At 36.4% G+C, this 22,279-nt stretch overlaps 2 protein-coding genes across 4 annotated transcripts; both read right to left on the bottom strand.

The window, feature by feature from the left end:
• Positions 1 to 240: 240 nt before the first annotated feature.
• Ppcs (Phosphopantothenoylcysteine synthetase) lies at positions 241 to 13,680 on the bottom strand. 3 transcript variants are annotated; one of them, XM_064037767.1, is made up of 7 exons: positions 13,529 to 13,680; positions 11,979 to 12,140; positions 9,744 to 9,972; positions 9,208 to 9,422; positions 8,593 to 8,778; positions 8,037 to 8,139; positions 241 to 7,429 (listed from the first exon to the last, which is right to left on the bottom strand). In XM_064037767.1, the coding sequence occupies exons 2-7, from the start codon at positions 12,108 to 12,110 to the stop codon at positions 7,326 to 7,328; spliced, it is 969 nt and encodes a 322-aa protein (XP_063893837.1). In that variant the 5' UTR covers positions 12,111 to 12,140; positions 13,529 to 13,680; the 3' UTR covers positions 241 to 7,325. The 3 variants fall into 3 exon arrangements, with proteins under 3 accessions (XP_063893837.1, XP_063893838.1, XP_063893839.1); XM_064037768.1 differs by lacking the exon at positions 13,529 to 13,680 and adding an exon at positions 13,235 to 13,521; XM_064037769.1 differs by lacking the exon at positions 13,529 to 13,680 and adding an exon at positions 13,284 to 13,521.
• Positions 13,681 to 13,821: 141 nt separating this feature from the next.
• On the bottom strand, positions 13,822 to 21,220 carry LOC110371582 (synaptic vesicle 2-related protein). The gene is made up of 11 exons (XM_064037798.1): positions 20,994 to 21,220; positions 19,120 to 19,281; positions 18,485 to 18,647; positions 17,003 to 17,124; positions 16,155 to 16,399; positions 15,795 to 15,925; positions 15,350 to 15,470; positions 15,010 to 15,105; positions 14,538 to 14,728; positions 14,199 to 14,326; positions 13,822 to 14,081 (listed from the first exon to the last, which is right to left on the bottom strand). The coding sequence occupies exons 1-11, from the start codon at positions 21,058 to 21,060 to the stop codon at positions 13,975 to 13,977; spliced, it is 1,533 nt and encodes a 510-aa protein (XP_063893868.1). The 5' UTR covers positions 21,061 to 21,220; the 3' UTR covers positions 13,822 to 13,974.
• Positions 21,221 to 22,279: the final 1,059 nt, after the last annotated feature.

Here is a 22,279-nt window from a genome sequence, read left to right as displayed (position 1 = left end):
TAGTACAGGTACTCCCTTACGCTCAACCCTCGGCGATAAGAGAAAATCATTTTGATATAGATAATTTCTAATCTGAAAATACCTCGTTAAACCAATGTTTCTCAAAATCTACAGCTGTCTCCGGGTTCCTACTATCTGCCATCCTCTACTTCAAACGGAAATCGGAATACCGTGTGCACACCTACGGATCCTACTATAATAATGGATATGAAGGGTTCAAACTTGAAAATAAAACACGTATTACATTAAAATATGCCAAAGTATTTAATCCACGTGTAGTAAAGTCTCGTTGAGTAGCATAGACACAGTACAGTATCACAACGACATATACCCAAGTTAGATAAACTCGTGTTCAATACAATATGGAACTGTAGGCACAATACTTAGCTTTATACCTGCCTTACACTCGTAAGTTACGTAAGTAGCTTACGATTTACAAAAACGTCTATGTAAGTCGCTTACATTAGTTACTTACGTATTTTTTTATGTAGGCAACTTAAAAATGTAAGGTCGGGTAAGGCTGACAATACATTGCGCGTTTCTTGAGCGTGAACGTCACGTGGAAGCTGCGATGACGCGGCGGGAGCATGGCGTTTACGAGCGTAAATCGACGTGTGGACTCTCAAGAAACGCGCGTACAGGGGTCAGCCTTATTTTAGTAAAGGAAATAGTGCTTTCGTCGTCAGTAAGAACACAACTGAATCTAATTTATTTATGTTCCTTATTGTTGTAGGTGACAATAGATTTCAATTTTTTTTTTTGAGTGATGAAAGTGCTATTTCCTTCAATATTTTTTTTTAGCCTGAGAACATGATGTTATACCAAAACAATCGTCATTTGAAATACTGATAGTATTCAATTAATCTCGAACTTTTGACAATATAACAAGAAACATATTTTGATCAGCTTAGCTTTTAGTTTTGAAAATAATATAATATCATGTTCCAAGATACTTTAATTTCTGTTTAGAATTAAGCCTACTTGTTCTGTATTGTGCTGAAACACTGCCATCGTGAAAATATATACAAATACATAATCAAAAGTACATACAAAAGTTACATAACTTTGAGTAAAATGTGAATATGATTAGAAATAATATATTAAAAAGCTCTAAATGAGCAAGTTACGTATTATTTTTCCAAATTATATTAGGTAGAATGTTCATACACCAACATATGAAATATCAACGTTAAAATTACATTATGTATTTGCATATATTTCACGACAGCGAAGTAGTTGATTTTTTAAAAATTGTAATCGACCTTATTGTCAAGTACATAAGGATGATATTACAACATACAGATAGTACAACTAGATACTTAGAATATATGGATTTAATACTTGAAGAACACGGGAACTTACCCACACATCAACGTTCCATAAAATATGATATAATAGTTATAAAACATGATATTACACTTACACAATCAAATGTTTCTGTGTGTGCGTGGAACCCTTTTCATAAAACGTCCCCAGGCATTTTTATACGACGTAGATTAAACATAGCAACATGCTATAGGTAATTTATTTTAATATTTTTGCACCAGGCATTGTACTTGTTGAGAAAAATAATCCCACGCACACACACAAACAGGTATAATATCTATCTACATAGAACATTCTATAAGTCTGATATAAACCACTCCGGCACGACATCTATATGATAAATACCCTTTATATCCAAGTACACACATTTACTTATACATTTAAACACAGCGCTTAATACAATTTCCAAAATAATCTAATAAAAATTTCGAGAAATAAACATTAACAACTGATGTTGACAATAACGATTCTTTAAAGAAAAATAACATGGGTTTAAAATGTTTATTTTATTTAAATAAACATAGCACTTATTTTATGTAAATATTCGAGTTGAAAACTAATCGAATTATATTTATAACTGTCAAAAAAATGTCTGTATTCGAGTATATGTAGAACAATTAATTAGTTTGTATATAACTTACAAAGACATTTTCGAAATCGATTCAACCAAAACTATTTTCGAGACAACAATTTCGAGGATAAATAACAAAAATAAATTCCAACGCTAGCTGTTTCCCTGCTTTCCTTTAAAATGGAGTGTGAGAATATCGAATGACTTCTTTATACATTGGTTGCTGCAATTTTCTTCCGAAATTCCGAATGAGCCTTCCTTCTTTACGACTAGGCTGTATTTCGAAGAATAACTAGAGCAACCATTACGAATATAGAACTATTGACGCCAGATATCAATATTAACTCACCTTTTAATAAAAAGGCAATTTTACAGTTTTTCAATTTACTTTTGCGCATTTCTGGCGTCTACTTTAGAAGTCATATCATCTAGACTTTATCTAAGTATCAAATATTCAAAAATCTTGTATAACACTAAATCGACTAAAATCATTGAATAATCAACTATGATTATATAAAAGACTTTTCACGAATATGAGTTCAGAATGAAGATATCCCAATGGAGCACCATTATATGTTTAACGTAAAATTTTAGCAAAACGAATTTTGTTAAGGCCTTAGTTTCAAGACATTTTTTGATAATGAATTGTTTAATAATGATGTGCCAATGGAAACCAGGCAAACGCCCGTATCGATAACGCGAGAGCGAGAGAGACGATAATTGTGAATATAGCGCTCTTTCTTCAAGTTTCACAGAACGCTGTGAACACACATAGGTCCCTGACTCGGGTTGTAAAATAGATAGCAACTTCAAAGAACAATAAAAAGATCAACTCTTCTTGCTCAAACCGGTCCCCCACTATCATTTGACTTTATCAACAAAATTAATTGTGTTAAAGTTATCAGTAGAATGACTAACGTACGAATATTATAAATAACATTAACGCCTGAATAAAATAAACATTTGAATCGGTTTCACACGCGAATAATTGTGTATTTGATATGTAAAACTCTTTAGTATATACCAACTTTAAAATTTTAAATAATATATCCATTTATGACGATAAAATATCAAATTTTAATAACAGAACGATCAAAACATTACTATTTATAGCTAACAATCTAGGAGAAATGTTTTTAAACTATACACTAATGAGTTTCGAAATAAGGCATTTGAAAATAAGGCTATTTATCGATATTTTACGATTTATCGATATAAAATTATCGAAAAATCGTAATATCTCGTTTTTTTAGTTAAAAGTAGAGTGCTATCTTACTTTCTGCATCTTATAAAGTCCTGGTCCTGAAGAATATATTAAGTTAGAAGTAGAAACATAAGACTTACAACTATTTACACCATACAACATTGAATCTTATCAGTAAATAAATGATACACTTTTTTAAACTTATGTAAATAAATATTTTAATAATTTAAATCTTAATTTAAGATAAATCTGCATAGACAATTTTGCAACATTTTTAAATAAAATATAATGCAAAATTACCTATGTATTTAGTCAGTTTAAATCTCCAATTTAGTAGTTAAACACGACACAGGTGCATGTGTTTCACAAAGCAGCCTAATTACATAACAATGACAATTATTTTTAAAAGCAACTGATTGCTATTTGTTATGTAATTAAGCCGCTTTTTAGGGTTCCGTAGCCAAAATGGCAAAAACGGAACCCTTATAGTTTCGTCATGTCCGTCTGTCCGTCTGTCCGTCTGTCCGTCTGTCCGTCTGTCCGTCTGTCACAGCCGATTTACTCGGAAACTATAAGTACTACAGTGATGAAATTTGATGGGAATATGTGTTGTATGAACCGCTACAAAAATATGACACTAAATAGTAAAAAAAAGAATTGGGGGTGGGGCCCCCCATACATGTAACTGAGGGATGAAATTTTTTTTTTCGATGTACATACCCGTGTGGGGTATCAATGGAAAGGTCTTTTAAAATGATATAAAGTTTTCTAAAAAACATTTTTCTTAAAGTGAACGGTTTTTGAGATATCAGCTCTCAAAGTCGTAAAAAGTATGTCCCCCCCCCTCTATTTTTATAACTACGGGGTATAAAATTCTAAAAAAAATAGAGGTGATGCATGCTAATTAACTCTTTCAACGATTTTTGGTTTGATCAAAGTATCTCTTATAGTTTTTGAGATAGGTTGATTTAACTGTAATTTACGGAACCCTTCGTGCACGAGTCCGACTCGCACTTGGCCGGTTTTTTTTATGAGTTAAAATTCCAACATTCTATAATGTTTTGTATTAAAATTCATAATCATATCGAGTGATATTGAACTCCGCTGTTCATTTAGGCTCACCTGCATCTAAGGCCTGCCATTCTTACGCTACAGGTACTGTATTATACTAGTACCCAATTAAGGAACATTTCAATAATTTATCTATCTGACTTGCTTACCAGACAAATCCTATCTCTAGTAAGTAAATTGGCAGATAGACACTTTTTTGAAATTCGATGTTAGCCTACACATCAAACCATTTACTAACAACAAAATATGTATTCTATTAACAACAGAAATGGAAGAACATTTTATTTAAATATTCAATTGTTTAAAAATCCATTTTTGTTGTTAACAGTGTTGTCTATTACAAAATACAATAATAAATATTACACATGTAGTTTTACTATTTTCCATAAAGTTAACATTTAAAATCCTATTGGAAGTTCTGATGATAGATAAATTTATTTAATAATATTTTTGAATATTACTCGTATTTACAATCGATATAATGTTACATTTAGATATTTTAATAAAAGTTACAGACATATAAAATCTAGCTACAGATGTTACTGGGGCAAATCGAGAGGTGATATCCTAATAAATACACGATATAAGTTATTTTTATTTAAATATTCTGCTGGTTGCATGTTTAATTTTAAAAACAATCCCAGAATGGGGAATTAAGCCCCAGCGTGGCCCAGCAGGGCCAAGGCCTGCCTGCGGGATTGTTCGAAATAGTTACCGCGGCCGTGGTATATAAAAGGCCTACGACGGAACACCACGGTTTTTAGTCACTAATAGTCTGACACTCCCTCACCGCTGCTAAACCATAGCGGGAGTCCTTTGATGATTTTAGTCGTTGTTAAAAAAAACTCAGGGTCGAAAGGCAATATTTTATGTTCGTTTAAAAAAATACTCGTTATTTTAGCTTGCTTATGTATCAGTATGAAAAGATTTCATCAGCCAAAGCCTTTGTTTTTCACCCGCTACACCACTAACGTAGTTGACCTCAATAACGGCAAGGGCTATCTCTCTTATATCGGTAGATTTCGCTCACAACCCATTTGTTGAGAGTCAACGACCTTACTGAACTCATTATGTACTTTTATTTTCATTGATGCTCATATTTTAGCTGATACTTGTTTAAATATATAGTTTGTTTATATTTTTGCAAGCACACAAGGTCAGATTTTCGGATAAGGCATAATATTTTTAAGTTCATTCTTTGACGTAAGCTGTTACCTACTGAAGTGTTTTTAATATTGACGTCTAATGGCGTCCGTGACCCGTATGTTTACTTGCTTTTGCATGTTGCGTGGCAAATACTTTTTACATTGATGCCATGCTTGTTTGGTCTTCTTTTACTGTAAGAACTTAGCAAGTCATTTAAGTCACGATGAGACATTAGAATTTTTATATACAGCTGTATTTGAGACATTAAAATATAGTTTACAGGTATACAAACAGATAAAACACCGAGATGTATAAACATTCACAGCTTATGTTACTATTTTCATGATCATAGTCTTTTTAGGGTGATGTATCACTCCAATGTATCCAATGCCTGAACGCGCATCTTTGATACAGTTCGAAAAACGTGCATGAATAGACATTTATTGTTATATTTAAACACTGGGAACACATAGTATTATATGATACATTTAACACACACGTGTATTGAGAAGTCATAAGTGTCATTTTACGATGACCTTACATCGCTTAGAACGTTCATGAACTTCACGTACATTTTCAGCATGAGAGAAAAAGTTTTGTCATGATTTTATTTGAGTCACATAAGTAGTTGTATTCGCTAAGATAGTCTTCAAGCTCGGGAGCGCGGGAACTTTTAGTAAGTTACCACTCGTCGTACAAACAATTTGTAATTTTTCGATCACTATTTTTCTTTGAGAGAGTTTTCTTGGTTTACCAGTTGAATGTTTTTGCTCTGTATATCACCATTATTAGCATGAACGTTACTTTCATTTGCTGCAAACAGCACATAGTTCAAACATTGCATGACTGTTCGTCTATGAACAACAAAACGAATCATAGTTTATACACGATTGCTCGGGCACTTCACGGTTCTTTCCAGAAGAAAGTTCCAATACAAAAAAGCATCCTGTTCTTTAAATTTAATGTTCTGTAGTACACACGTAGTAGTCCACAATCCACTACAGAGTTCCAACTACACAAACGTTACGCTTACTGGCTGGTACAGAGATACCAGCAAGACGGGTTGGCCCGCTAGCCATATGTAAAGTACACATTACGATGACAACACATTAAAAGTGCATGAACTTTTAGTTCACTGTTCATTATGAAGTCCACTGTTCACATCAAAGCGTCAAACTCAACTGTTGATATAAGGACTTTTTAGACAAGTCGTATGGCGCGCATTCACACCAGCGTGTGAAATAACTCGATGTAAATACACGCATCAAGTTTTAGTTTGTCATACAGTTCACTATTTACCTACTGTGAAAACCATTGTTTATTACAACATGCACAGATCAGTACAATGTTCACTGTTCAGTTTAAAGTTCTTTTTTTTTTCGCGAGGTAAAGGCAGCGGCGAGCGTGGTCACAGCAGTGAAGTACGATGATTATACACTCATCAAGTTTTAGATCACTATTCACTGTTTAGTTTAATGTTCACCACATAATATAGTCAACTTTTCAGCATTTACAGTCAACTGTTCAGCATATGAAGTCAAGAGTTCAGCAAATATAACACACTTTTCAGCACGTTAAGTCAAGTGTTCAACACTTATATTTTACTGTTCAGCACATATGGTCCACTGTTCCGCATGTAGTCCACTAATTAGCACAAATAGTTCACTGTTCAGAAAACATATTTAACTATTCAGCACATAGTTCACTGATCAGAACACATAGTCCACTGTTCAGCACTTACAGTTCACTATTCAGCATATATAGTTCACTGTTCAGCACATTTCGTCAACTGTAAGTAACATATTTCACTGCACAAATAGTCCATTCGTTCGCCACAATTAGTCCACTGCTCAGCACATAGTCCACCTGTTCACCACATGGAGTCCACTGCTCGCCACACACAGTCCACTAGTTCACCACCGCTGAGCAGAGTTCGTCCACATTTCCGCACACGTGTGGGCGCCGCGCCTACTGGTTGGTGAGGTAGAGGCGGCGGCGGCGGACGCATCAGCGCGGCGAGCGCGGCGGCGACACGGGCTCGCCCGCGTGCCGCATGTGCAGCGCGTGCACGCGGACTATCTCGCACACGATCGACGACTCGATGTCCACGCCTGGGGAAAAGCAAGTTGCTTTAGTTCATTGCATCTTTAATACAGTTGACATGATGATGTCCTCCTAGCCGATTATCGGCTACGGCGGCTGTTCTCATGTAAGGAGATTAGCTAACTGTGCTAACTAATGTTATAGTGCACAAGCTTTTGCGCAGACACAGGTGCACTCACTATTTCTTAACTCTCGCCGTTTCGAACTTCGAAACGGCTCCACACTTGGCGTTCGCGCCCTTTCGCGGCCTAAGTGTAGAGCCTAAAGGCAATGTAGCTATCATGGTATGAGTATAGTCATGGATATACTGTACATAATCCGTTCAGGTTGCTGCCTTCAAGAAAGCCAGTAGACATTCTCGGTGGTCACTAAATGGCCAGCGAATGCTGTGCAACTACACGATTTTTTATTACCTTGAACACATCGAGAGTTTTGGACAGTAGATATATCACATTTGGGAATTAAAAATGATTAAAATAACCTATTGCCAAACAAAGATTTCCTGTTGAGCATTTCTAGTGAAATTAGAATTCAAAATGATTTTATTTAACTGGCCCACTACAGATTTTTTAAAATAAAATTGGCCAGTTATTACTGAAGCCTCAACATCCTTACCAGCATGAACCTCTTCCCTGGTGAGCACGATCTCCTGGGACACGTCGGGGGACACCAGGATCACGCGGTGGTGCCGGGTCTGCAGCAAGTTTGCTACCACCATCTGGCAACACAAATGATACCAGTTTAAGTAAGGTTAAGGCTAGTTATGTTAGTGTTACTCGGAAGGGAAGCAGGGTCAAACATCTTACTTCGTATAGAGGAAGGGGAGAAAGTGGGAAATTTATGGGAAACATCACATTAGCACCCATATTGTATTTTCCCATTCTCTGTTTTTTTCGCTTTGGTTAATAAAGGATGTAGGAGGAGTAGTTTCGATAGTAAGTAACTATAAAATTGTCAATACACTATTGCATTATGTTCCCCAGTGTTGTATTTTGTGATATTGTAAAAAATAAATAAATGTGTCAGGTCAATATAGATCATGTAGTTAGGATTAGTTTTGGCTGTATGTTGTTGATATGACATACGCAGAAGTCTTCTATGGAATACAGGAGTCCTTTAGCCATTTTATGGAAAACTGATGGATTGGCAACCTTTATCCAAGTAAGCTCACCTTATGCTTATACTTGTCAAGCGCAGCCCTCGCTTTAGGTATGAGCAGATTCTCATCGGTCTCCAACTTGAAGGAGACCACGTAAGCCTCGGGCACCCACAGGTTGACGAGGGGAGCCAACATCTTGGGTACTAAGTGCAGTTGGATGATGGGGGCACCACAGGCTGACTGCATCTTGTGGGTAGGCTGTGGAGACGAAATACTTGGGTGTGATTGTAGAAGTGATATTGTTTTTATTTTAAAATGGTGAGGTCTTAACGGTTTCCTGATGTTACGTATGGTTTACACGGTGATTCCGCAAAATATGGCAGGCTTGTCACATTAAAGATAACTGCTAAAGGTGATTATCCTACTATGTACTTAAGTACCATGTCTGCGCATGGCGCAATGTTAAAATAGAGCAGGTTTATTAGCAAAAGTACCGAGATTTTACTATATTATCATAAGGCTATACTGCCTAGACTATACTATACCTATACTAGACTATACTGACCAGAGGCTTGAAACATCTGTGTCATCCCTCCATCTTTCCCGTTTTTGGTTTTGAATCTGATGCCATTTACAAGAATACATCGTGGTCCTGACACACAATAGTCAGCCTAGAAAACTACTCACCACTCGATCCTTAGGTATATAGAAATCGGACACAGCGGCAGCTAGATACAGCATGGCCCTAGCACCCAGGTTGGCCAGACACTCGCAGGCGGCGCGTAACAGCCAGAAGTACTCAGATACAGTGGTGAATGACACGTGCAGGATCGCGCCCGCCGCGTGAGCTGCCTTGTAGCGGAGGAGGATGGGTGCTAGCACGTCGACGCTGTCTGGTTTCACTGGGTGATAGAAATGAGAAAGATTCATTTACGATATGCTGGGATTTCTTCAGAGTAAATCTTACAAAGAAATAACTTGAAAGTACCGCTTGTCTCCATGCTAAAAATCTAAATCGGTTTAGCAGCAATACCATGAAAGAAAACAAACAATCGCATATTATGCGGTAAGGATTTACTTTCAACTTGTTTGCAAACGTTCATAGCCTCTGCAAACCGACTTATAGGCGACTTATACACAGAAGAATTTGCGAAAATGCTATCATTATTCTTTTCTGTTAGCCAAAAAATTAACGTTAAAACATTGACATCAAACGCACTCACCTGAAATAGAAGTATTAGGTCCTCTATCCTGAATCTCAAGCATATCCAGCAGCTTCTGTCCAGTGAAGTGCCTCGTGAACGGTTCCAGCGACTTCTGGCGATGCATGAAGATGACCGCATACCCCTGTTCAAGGAAGTACTCGGCAGAAGACGCGCCACGGGTGCCCGCGCTGAAGTTGTCCACGAAACGGACCGTGTTGTGTTCTAAGGGGACTGTTGTACCACCAGACTGGAAATTATAGACGGTAAGAAGATTAATTTGGTCGTTTATAGCGGATTTTATGACTGTAGGCGCCGGCTGAGGTAATGAACGGAAAGTTTTCTGTAGGGCTCGGTCTTCATGTGATGGAAAAGTCCGATGTATCGTCAAGGTAGCTTCATGCTCCCAGTCATCACATCATCAATGTAAAAAGAAAATAATCCCAAAATATGTCCCCACACATTTTACTTTGCATCCTTCAAGCTCCAACAAAAAGACCCCAATATACAAGTGCTATGTAAATAATAAATCCGTTTGTCTAGTGAACTGAGCATCACTTTATTCGCCATGATAGTCGCGCCGGTCTCCTGGGAACACTTGACTGCGGCTGAGCACGCAACAAGTTCGCGCCACAATGTGTTCGCGACAAAATGGCTGTTTGTTCTTTATTTGAATAATTTATGATCGTCGAATGTTTTCGCATGCAACGTGGCGATGAAATATGTAGGCTGTATATCATGTTGTTATCGTGGGCCTTGTGAATTGCCGGTGAATTGGTGTTAAGGGATTCTTGAGGCAGGTATTTTTGGAGTTTTATTGATCAGATCACACTCCGAATTCTTCAAATACTAGTTTAGAAAGTGGATAGTATTTGTATTATTTTTCCTAACGAAGAAAAACTTTTATTAACTTCATTATTCCTGAAAAAGTAGCGATCACAAAATCTAAAATAGCTAGCTGGCTTATAATGTTTTCTGGAAGACACCGCCAATATAGTGGAAAAAGTCTAGGCCAGTATGATGTGTCTAGGTAAGTAGTTGAAGCTAGAACTAGACCAGTCCAGAGACCTTCAACCATGACATATATTCGTAACATTAGAGGGAGCCACGGAGCATCGCCTGATCTTTATTGCCAGAATCTCGCGGCAACGTCATTAGCCTGAAGGTCAGGGCCTTGCGCATCCACCTTGCCTAATTACTTAATTGCATGTTCCCACAATATTTCTGCGGTAAAAATATTTGAGCCTAGAAAATTGCTGGTAGGTTTTCATGTTTATTTGTTAGTGTTTTATACTAGCCGTTTTACTACATAACCGGATTTTTCCAACACTGAAAGATTTTTTTAAATTGGTTCAGTAGCTTAGGAGCTTTTTTAGGGAATAAGCATAACAATGTTGCCTCTTTATTACAGCTGTATAGATTGCTGACGGATAAGAAAGGTATAATCAATATGCTCCTATAGCTATATAGACAACTGTAAAACTAAGGGGACTGCAGATAACAGCCAGAAACACAGAGTTCGTGTGTATAAGGTCGTAATGTAAAACCATAAACTCGGCCGAATTCCACTGAAAATTACGGCGCCGTTAGGTCATTTCAACATGCCATAATATGGGTCTTTTTAGGCTGTAGTCATAATAGTATTGAGTAATTTGATAGACGAATAACAGTAATTACTGGAGAGTAGTCTTAATTTCTAAATTGTTTTATAACTTAAATAATGAAAAAGCTTTTGCTGTCTTTCTATTGCATTACAGAGATATTTTATAAGCAGGCTGCCGCATCTGCATAGTAATAAAATTAACCTACTTTTAGTGAGAGAACATAATATGGGCGCGATAATTACTCCTAGCCAATGCCTAGGAACATCGTAAACAACTCTATTAAAACTCTAGGTAATTTTATTTGTGGCGAGACACATTCTATATGGAATTAACATTTTTAGTATTGTGTCAAGGGCATGAGTTTTCAACATGTCTACAAATATGAGCATGAGCTCAGGTAGGTCCGATTAAAGTATGAACAGGCTTCAGGCTTACATATTGGCTGGGATGTTTGTTCATCACTGCTTCTTCTTTCCAGCTACAGTGGAATTGTTAGAACTTTGAAGATAATGTATTTGTAGAAATTGTGTGTTGAAAATGAGAACACATTTTTGAGGTTGCTGCCCTTTTGTAATTTTTGACTTGAAAATGTGCTAATATCAATAAACAATTTCAACATTTAACTTTATTAAGTTGTTCAGTAGGTACTTACAGTGACAAGAACAATTTTGTTGCCGTACTGGTCATGCCGCTCACAGAACTCCTTCAGCAGGGAGCGGTTGTCTTCAAAGTCTGGTGGGGGCAGGTGGACCGCGAAGAATTCCTCCCATGTACTGCTTGCCATTTTGGAGATTCACTGGTGTGGTTTCTCAAACTGCAGGATTATAATATGTTGAGTGAGTTTCAGTTTTACAGCAAGTTAGAATCAAACTTCGTTATAGACTGAGCAAGAAAAGATTAAATTATCTTATACATGTTGCTGTAGACTGATGGTTGCTGTTTGTTAAAATATGTTACATGTACCAAAATATAATAAATTGTTAAGTTTGTATTCACATAGAATGTATGTAACATATAAGAACATAATATTGAAAACTACTACCAAAACAAACTATTTGCATATAGGAATATATATCCTTAGTCATAAAATACCAAAAACTATCAAAAGTTCATATTACATTTAGTTTCAAACAATAAAGTAGATCCAATTGCATTTGATCTACATAACAGAACTTCATGGAGGTATTACTGCATGTTGAACAAGTCTATGGTAATGAGATTACCTAAATTTAAAATGGATCAGTGGACATTTGATATGGCTGGTTAAGCTCAGCTCTTGTAGGATTTCATGTTAGTCAAACAATTGGTTTTGTAGTATGGAAATGTAGCAATTACCTCATATTCAAATTAGGAACTGTAGTATTCTTTTATTTTTACGTTTTGTTATATTTTGAATTGGGAACAATTTACAAACATTTATTTATACTGTAAAATAGTTAACCTGACTTTTAAGTGAAGAATGTTATGTTCTGTTAAACATTTAAAAAATATTTACCAAGAAAATAAGTAGTACTTCTACATTTGGTTCAGCATTAAGTAAAGGCAAACAATCTTGATAGGACTTTTAACAATGATTAAGTTATTTTTGCGTTAAATATTGTTTTTTAGCTGTTCCCAATTTATTTTTAGACTGATTTGACTACAGTTAAATATCAAACTGGAGTAGGTAAGTAATAGAAGGAAATGTTATTTCCAAAAAATAAATCACCAAATGTGTGTAATAAATAAAGTAATGAAGTCAACCAGATCTTATCTTTTTTATCAATAGAATCAGACCACTATGAATCTGTGAAAGCTGATAAGATCTAATGAGGCCCAATAAAAACGCTTAAATACTGTATTAACACATAATTTGCCTTAACTGATCCTTATCTTCAATCTGTTATTTGTTTTTGATAATCTACTCACCGTTAATAAGCGCGATTTAGTCCAAAATTTTGTATAATATAGTACGTACGTGCGATACCTCTAGTTGCTCCAAACGGAATGAAGGAGATAAACTAAACACTTTTATGTTCGTCGGCGGCCACCAATGAATGTTTATACGGCCGACACCGTTAACCTCTAAGACATCTTATACTGATTAACGAGCGCTAACCAATATTTACTAGCTCGGTTTATAGAAAAATCAATGCGACAGAGCACCCTATCGCGTCGACGTTACAAGGACGCGTCTAACACACATTTACAAGTAATTGTCACCTTTATAAGCAGCCCAGTGTCCTTGGACGTTGCTCTGCGGGGTACAGCCGCCGCCCGCGATCGATGTTTTTAATTTAGAGGTATTTCACTTTCAACTGATAGAAATCTTTATCACGACTTTTTGATAACTGAAAGTGACAAGCACACTGGGCGCGTTTACGAAGACGGTTTACTTTATAGTTTGTCGGTTATTCTGTCATTGACATTTAGTCATTTAAACTAACTTCGTAAACGGTTTTTGTTTTTTTTTTTACTTCAGGCTGGAAAATGGGCTGGAAATAAACGAAACTCAATATGTACAAAAAGTTTTTATTACTTTTTACATGATAATAAATAAGCTTAAAATAAATCGATTATCTATTCAGTATTATTGACATTCCTCAGACTTATTCGGTTATGAATTGATTTTTTACCCGACTGCAAAAAAAGGGCTACTTATATATTTTTTAGTTTTCGTTGGTTTCTTCAATATTTTCTTCTTTGATTTCTGGAGCTGGCGCTGCTCTTTGTAGGCGACGGTCATCCGGCAGGAAAGACGCAATTATCGCTGATGCTATAAAATAGAAAAAGTATCCAATATTAGTTTTTGTTGTAGTAGAAAGTAGAAAAAGAGTTTATATTTATTAGAAAATGCGTAAAAAAAGAACAAATAAAGTATTCAGATACATACATGCGAAAAGAGAGGCGAAGAGGTAGAAACCAGCATCACAGCTATTTGCAAACATCAAGTTGAGAATCTGTATCGATGCGAAGGTCCCAATACGCCCAAAAGTCATAGGGAGTGCAATTGCCAAAGCCCTGGAAAGAAGGAACAGTTCTCAGTTGAAACAGAAGAATTTGATATGGTAAAGGTAAAGCAGTGGTTAGGGAAATTAGTATAAAGTATTTTTTTTTTCGACATAGGTCTTGATTCGGTATTTGTCACTCTCGTTTTTGGTATATTACCTCTTTAGAAGTCGTTTTTATATTTCTGAAAAGAATTTTTATTCTCTAAAAAATATTTCCTTACCTCAAATGCGTAGGGAACAAAGCAACGATGATGGCTGTGTAGAAGCCAATCACGACGATGCCAGTTGACAGCACGACGAATAGAACGGCGCTGCCAATCGCGTTGGGCACCAGGTTCACCAGGATGCCGCTCACTCCGCACAGGGTTGTTACTACCAGCACCATGTTACGGCGACCGGTCTTACCGATGGCCTGAATTTGTTTTACATAGTTAATATTAGTATATGCAAGTGCTTACTTAATAATTTAGTTTAGGTAACACTTAGGTATATAAGAATGTTTGTGAATGCAGAGCTACTTGAATAAAAGCTAGGCAAATGGTGGAGCCCAGTTTGCTTAAGAGATGGTGGGTCAAGATAAAGTTGATACAATGAGATGAGTGAATATTAAAAACGTAAAAAAAATTACAGGTGAATTCGTTTAGAGTGAAGGTCTTAATCGTAATAGGAAATTAGATACGTTTTAACGCTTACCATACTGAGGACTATGTTGATCAAAGAATGAACTGCTCCCACGCCGAGCACCATCAGCAAAGAGGTTTCATTCAGGGCACATGGAACAGCATCCAACTGAAAACAAAGAAAAAACATATTATTTAAACCGCACAAAGTTTTATTTTTTGTTTTTTCACAGTGGAAACTGAATCTTTACGAATTGAAATTGTATCTTTATTAATTTTCTTCTAATAAATGAGTAGGTATGTGTGACGAATAATTGATGGATAAATAAATCTCTTTGGGGTACTTCAAAAATATATTAGTTTTGAAATACAAGACTGAATGGCTATTAAGTTGGTCAAAAATATTTACTAACATCAACTGGAGCTTCCATTGCGATGATACCACACATGGTGAGATCTGAGTCCTCCCCTGACTGCAGGATGCGCACGAACTGGTCTGCGATGGTCGGCAGCCACACGAGGAAGGCTCCCACCCTGGAACATAATGGTGGAAGGGTAAGAACGGTTTCTACTAATTTGCTGGTCGATGACATTTAAGTAGGCAATCTATTAAGAATTTCTCTAATAGATTTTCAACTTTTGTCTGAAGCATGTTCAATGCTTGATTGGGAAAAACTTACAGATTGTAGCAACTTGATTCGCTGGCGTCTTTATATTGCCAGTATTAAAAGGACATTGTAAAGATGTTCCGATTTTGTCTCCAGTGTCGCTATGTCAAATCAAAGACCATATTTTTAAGATTTAACCATTTTACCTTACTTTAATATACCTAGGCTAGGTACATGAAGGAATACTAACTGTTGGAATGTGAAGAGTGTGATCATGATGAGGGTGTACTTCAGCAGCGGTGTCTTGAACAGTGGCACGATCTGGTCCTTGGTTGAGCTCGGACCACTTGTGGCACTCACTTCTTGGATTAGTCCACTCACCTGGAAAGCGGAATTAACAATCTCTCAAAAAGAAAATTGTTTGTAGCTGGAAATATGGGACCTACTTATTAACAGGGTACATGGAATGTGTGCTAACTAATTAAACGATCAGGAAAAATTGCAGCTTTTCATTTTATATGTAAATAGCAAGCAAGCAAGCAAGCAATAATACGGTGCTGCCGAATGTATCTGATGATGTTAGGGCCAAAAAATATGAGCTGTAACTTACCGCTAATTCCTCCTTCGACCTCAAGTTATTAACTCTATGAATGGTCTTCAGGATTTCAATCGCTCTGTCTTCGTCTCCCTTCACGTACACGAACTTAGGACTCTCTTTCATGAACAGCATCCATATGAATGTGACGATGCTGGGCACGGAGTACACCACCAGCAGGGTTCGCCAGGAGTTCCAGTAGATGTCCAGAGCGGGAAGGTAGTGAGAGAACCTCAGTGGGATAATGGGTATCGCCAACGCTGAAATGATAAATGAACAAGGTTTTAAATAGATTTTCACTTGTGTTTGGTTAATGATGGGTTAAGGAACCTTTTTGAATTTATATTGGTAGGATTTGTATAATGATGTTACTGCTGGCTATGTAGGTACCTGAATAGGATCTTGAAAATAGAACTCCTTTTGCATTGCGCTGTGCTGCCTTTAAATGGAATATAACCATAACAGTATGGTCAGCAACGCTAAATTGGTGCTGCTACGATCGCGAATCTTCTGTTCTATTTGTGTAAATCATAAATGTACTTAATTTTACATGTAATGTTAGGTTTACACGTGATTATATTTTTATGTACTTAGTTACATTACCTACGTTATCAGATTTTGATACTGCTAGCTATTCTACCTACAAATTCTTACTCGATTATCACAACCGATTTTTCCTAGATTGGCAACCAGTGTCAATGAAAAAAAATTAATCAGCTTGTACCTACAGCTGAAATGACGTACGCACAGCTGAAATCCCTTACCGCATTTACGTTGCAAGGTGCACTTACAATGCGGTAGTGGGTTCATTTCAGCGTAGACGATCTCTACATCAAATCAGGATATATTTATGGACATCTCACCTGCCATAAGACCTTGCGAAAGCATGAAGATACTGGATACCAGTAACACGACGAGGTTTCGCTTCGCCATCGGTACACTCTCACTCAGAAGTGACATAGACATGGAGTACATGCCTGACGCGCTGAAAATTGAAAAGAGAATTATTTTCATTGGAGATCTTGGTAATTACGTTCCTACCAAGGGGGCGGCATGGCTTCAATAGTTACAATTTTACCCCCTTGCCGTCATCAGTCTTTTTATAGTTCCTCTGTTGGACAAAGGCCTCTTCTCACATACCTCTAGATAAGAATTGAGCGTTAATCACCACGCTTGCTCAAAGCGGGTTGGTGATTTCAGACTTTTTATAGTCCGGGTTTCCTCGAGATATTTTCCTACACCTTTAGTCAGTTATTGGTGTCCAAGATATACTTAGAAAGTACAAACAAACTTGAAAAAGTTGCATTGGTACCTGCCTGACCTGGAATGGAACCCACACACTCATACTTGAGAGGTTGATGCTCTACCCACTAGGCTACCACGACCAGATCTAGGTTACTTTACCCCCGTTACGTTTCTTTATGATAGGGACTCTGCAATATCGGCTTAGATAGGTAGGAATTTATCTATATAATATCATATTCTTTGTAAGGTAAAAATAATTATCTTTTGCAACTAACATGGTATCATAAATTGCGATTGGCGGAAACAGGTAAACAAACTATTAGTCACGTCACAGAAATCGCTTTGTTTAAGGTTAATATTTTATTATCAAATTAACGTTAACCAAAGTAATATACCTATGTACTTATTTTTATGTTTAACACGTGGTGTGATTAATCATTCACAAAAATCGATAAAATCGATTTTATGTGTCCGGTGTTTTAGAATGGTACTAAGGCGTGATTTGATCTAGGCTAGCGTGTTAAAATAATAATCTCACTATTATCAGGTCTTTGCTAATTATATAATTGATTAAATTATTTGCATGTGACGTTATAGATAAATGTAGACAATCGCTAATCAAAACAGTTTTTTGTTTCCTATTCTGTGATTTGTTTGCTAATGCTCGTACCTTTGATAAATAAATATTACCCTTGATTAAAATGGTGTGACTAGAGTATCTACATATTGGAGTATTTCGATCATTTAATTAAATAGACGCACACTTTGTTCTGGCACACGAGGCTATATTATTTTCATGAATGAGAAAATAAAATGGATCCATCATAATATATTAGTTCATCAGTAGTGCATCAGGATAGTTTTAAACGCACATGTAAATACATATTTAAAAGTTTTTCTACATACTAAGAATATAATTCTGAACTTCCTCCAGGTTCTTAATTCAATTCTTTTATGGGATGTTTATTAAAAGCAAGCCAATTTGTTGCCTTTTCACTGCGTTAGTCTCGTTAGGGTTTATTTTTCATGCAATCGGGTTTTGGACTTTGACAAGGATCTGTTAAGGTCTAAATTAAATAAATGTTGGTCTTGATACTCACAACAACGAAGCAATAAACTGGAAGATCATGAGCATGACCCAGTTGACGGAGATGGCGGCGATGAGGTTGAACGTGATGCCTCCCAGTAGACCGACCAGGATCATCTTGCGTCTGCCGCGAGTGTCTGCTAGGTAGCCCCACATTATACCACCTAGGGTTGATCCTGAAAGTCGGAGTAATTACGATTACCTACAATTTGACTTTATACATAGTTCGCGCCACTACGATATGTAGGCAATAGTCGAATGTTTGAGACCACAATTATGTAGATCTCCCTTTTCGTCTGATTTTTTAAAAGGAATTCTTTCATCCAAAATAATTAGCAAAGCTTCCATGCTATTAGAACAGGTCTGTTCTTTAACGTCTTAATAAGTATGAACAGGTGTGGTATCTCCTACCTACCTAAGTATACTTATAAGACAATTTTGTCACAGTCACAACACAGTCGTGTTTCAAAGTATCTTAAACATCTGTTTTTTTTGTCATAACTCCATTAACCTCTAAGACTAACGTCTGTTTTTCTTAAAACAACATTAAGTATGTTTGAAAATTGAATATAAAAACTTGCAGTTATCAGTTGTTTTAAGAAGTTAAGTATCAGTGAACTTTGGCCTAAGAATGGTTTAATAACTTACCCACAACAGGCCCGGCAGCTAACAGCCCCTGTTGGCTGGTAGTGGTCTCCAGCTCACACGCACTGCTCGGTACTATAATAGTGCTGGCATACACCACACACGCAAATGATATGATTGCGAACCCCGCTAGACTTGTCATTATGTAACTGTAGAGCCCGAAACCTGGAATATTAAGGATTAAGATTAAGTAATATAAGAGCCCTGAAAACTTTTAGTCGGTGGATAGCTTGTTCAGTATCATGAAACAGTATGAAGATGGAGAGTGATAGTACGCACAAGGAGATTCAAATTTCCTTAAAAATAATGTTTGGTCAACCGTAGTGCCAACTGTCGGCCGTGGCAGTGGTGAAAGGTGGAAGTTTTGGGGGCTGACTTTTGTAGATTTCTGACGTTCATAAAGTGATGTTTTGCAGCCGAGTTTCAATAGATGATTTTGATTTGAATTTGGCCTACTGTTTAGTGCGGGAGCGCTTATTGATGCTGTTTTAGGAAGCCGTATCTGATATCATATGAAGATGAAAACTTATAAAAGTCTTAAGAAAAGTCAAGTCGGTGCCGGTTAGGTTTTGCGAGCGTATCAGCTGTAGTGATTAATTACCTATATTCTGTTTATAATTTCCATCATGAGTCACATTTCTGATATTAATTACACGTACCTACTAACCGAATTATGAGTAACAATATTACTAGACCGACATTCTTTCCGTGTTAATTCTTTACCGTTTACCGTATACAAAGTCATATTATACGGACGGCCAGTTTTACGACCATAAACGGTTTCTTTTCAGGCTAATGAGTTTCCTTATTAGAAGAAAAAAATTGTGAAGTCAGGATCAAAATTTAATTATGGAGCAGAAAATTAATCATTTGTTAGTTCGAAATGTCGTAGAAAATATGTTATATATCTTAAATGGAATTTATGACCCCCAGCAGAGTAGATGGTCTTTGTCTAATCAATGTTATAAACCGGAAGATAAGGACATGTACCTTGTAGTCATATATTGAGAATCTAACTGTTATATGGGCACATTACTAGAATGTGTCTAAGAAGAAGGGTTCCCTTGAATTCCCAGACAGTGGCTGGAGTGTCAAAGAGCCTTTGTTATTATGTATCCAGACTACGTGCTTAGAAGCAGGAACTGGGGCCCGATTCTCTTAATTTTACTTAAGCGACCTTCGATTGACGTTCGACTCGATTCGACTGAAATCCAATCCCGACTCGATTACGATTGAAGCGTATGTGGCATTCCGCTATTTTTTCTTTGAAATAAACGTTTTTATCCTTTTCTGTCATTCAATAATAAATCATTTTGTCTGCAAATGATTTACGATTGCAAAATGATTGTACAGCAAACTACCGTATAGACCAAAATCATCAAAATAGCAGACCAATCGCACACCAATCAAATGTCAATCGAATACGATTGGTCTTTTATTAGTAGCAGAATGCCCGATATGGTTAAAACTGCTATTACGATCATATTGCGATTCGATTTCTATTCGATTTTGACATTATTAACTTAGGAGAATCGGGGCCCTGGGAGTTAAGCTTATACTCCAATAACCACTAACTTATACGCAAATAAAAATATTTTTCTATCATCCATATACCTACACTGCTCACGAAAATCTAAGGATATTTTTTCATCCTTAGCGATTTTCAAGAAAACTGTTTAACTTCGAGAAACTTATTGTAAAACCTGCAGCAAAAGTAGAACCAGGTATTTGCAGGTTTCCTGTCCACTTTCCTGATAAACATTTGGAAAAGGTACAATCAACGATGAATTATTGGTTACTAGTGAGATCAAATGTTATACCTACTTTTGCAATGTAAAATACACAAAAATATTGGATAAGTTTTAAACTTCACAAACCTGCTCTATCCAGCGCAGTTTCAAAGGGGACCTTCTCGGACACCATATTATTGTTTTTCTCCGCCATTTTTTTCACTTATTCTTAATTATTATTATTTTTTTATTTATAAATTCACAAAATGGTAACTTATTACTTAAAAAAAGTATTTTCAGTTCCTAATTTTCTTAATTATAAATTAAAATTAATGATAATTTTGGACAACCCCACGTGTGATCACAAGGGGAGTCATATTAATATAAAGTACTGATGCGTGCGTAATACTGATAGCATATGAAGATAATCGCATTGTTCCGATAGCATAGCACTAATGTGCTAATTATCTCGAATTATCTCAACATCTCCGATCTGTCCAATAAGCAATCAATAAAACAATATTTTAAATAATTTCGAGATATATTTTATTATTATCAGGAAGTTTACGTACTCATTTATTTAAAATAAAACATACCGAAGGTATAAAAGTTGACGTATGCTGTGATTGCGCTAAAGTACAAAGTTCGTAACTTATGAAAACCTCACATTAGTCCAGTCCCGCAAAATTCTTAAGGGTTTTGTTAACTGTATGATATAAATAATCATTTACAAATCAATTTATTAAAAGTGAAGTAAGGAAAGCATTTTACCTAAGTTTTGTAAAATATAATAAGCAGAAGAGTCAAAGTTTAAGTTCATTCAACTAGAGCGCAATAAGTTAGAAGATCGTAGCCCCAAGTAGAGTTACTTTTCATTGATTCGATTGAATAATAAACACACATCATTTGCCTAGCCTTTTCCTAAGTAGCTATGTATTTGTTTTGGTCGATTTTTATTTAATAACAGAATGCAGCTAAGTATCGGTGTTTTATGCGGAGCGATTGCCTATCTGACGCAGTATCAAGGGTGATCTACACCCCTTGGCAAGACTGGTTGGTAAGCGCTTGGTGAGCGACTGTCAAAAATTTAACGACAGCTGAGACCCACAAATTAAGGTGCCTTCCAAAACACGATGAAACTCATTAAGTATGACTCTCTAAATCACTCATTCACGGTCCGGTCAGACGCACACAGAAATACATTTACCGTCACACTAGCAAAGAATCATACACTGTAAGGCACTGTAAGGAAACGCTCCTCTACTCGACTTCTATTTACAAACTGAAATCCTGAATTAAAATCAAGGTCTCATTGGCACGCAAGTGTACACTAATCGTCGATTTCTTGTTCAGCTAATTGAGTTTTCACAATACTTGAATGCATTGCCATGAATACATATGGAAATTGTTTTTTGTCTTTGATTTATGGCCCA

This window comes from Helicoverpa armigera, chromosome 14 (assembly GCF_030705265.1).
Source record: "Helicoverpa armigera isolate CAAS_96S chromosome 14, ASM3070526v1, whole genome shotgun sequence".
Taxonomy (NCBI): domain Eukaryota; kingdom Metazoa; phylum Arthropoda; class Insecta; order Lepidoptera; family Noctuidae; genus Helicoverpa; species Helicoverpa armigera.
This window is presented reverse-complemented; position numbering and strand designations above follow the sequence as displayed.

Coding starts and splice junctions, on each gene's coding strand:
- Ppcs (XM_064037767.1), bottom strand. CDS start 12,110: ATGGCAAGCAGTACATGGGAGGAATTCTTCGCGGTCCACCTGCCCCCA. Junction 9,973..11,978: donor ACAAAATTGTTCTTGTCACT/GTAAGTACCTAC, acceptor TATAATTTCCAG/TCTGGTGGTACAACAGTCCC. Junction 9,423..9,743: donor ACCTAATACTTCTATTTCAG/GTGAGTGCGTTT, acceptor TCTATCACCCAG/TGAAACCAGACAGCGTCGAC.
- LOC110371582 (XM_064037798.1), bottom strand. CDS start 21,060: ATGGCGGAGAAAAACAATAATATGGTGTCCGAGAAGGTCCCCTTTGAA. Junction 15,471..15,794: donor ACACTCTTCACATTCCAACA/GTTAGTATTCCT, acceptor ATTATGTTCCAG/GGTGGGAGCCTTCCTCGTGT. Junction 14,082..14,198: donor CTTCGCCTCTCTTTTCGCAT/GTATGTATCTGA, acceptor TCTATTTTATAG/CATCAGCGATAATTGCGTCT.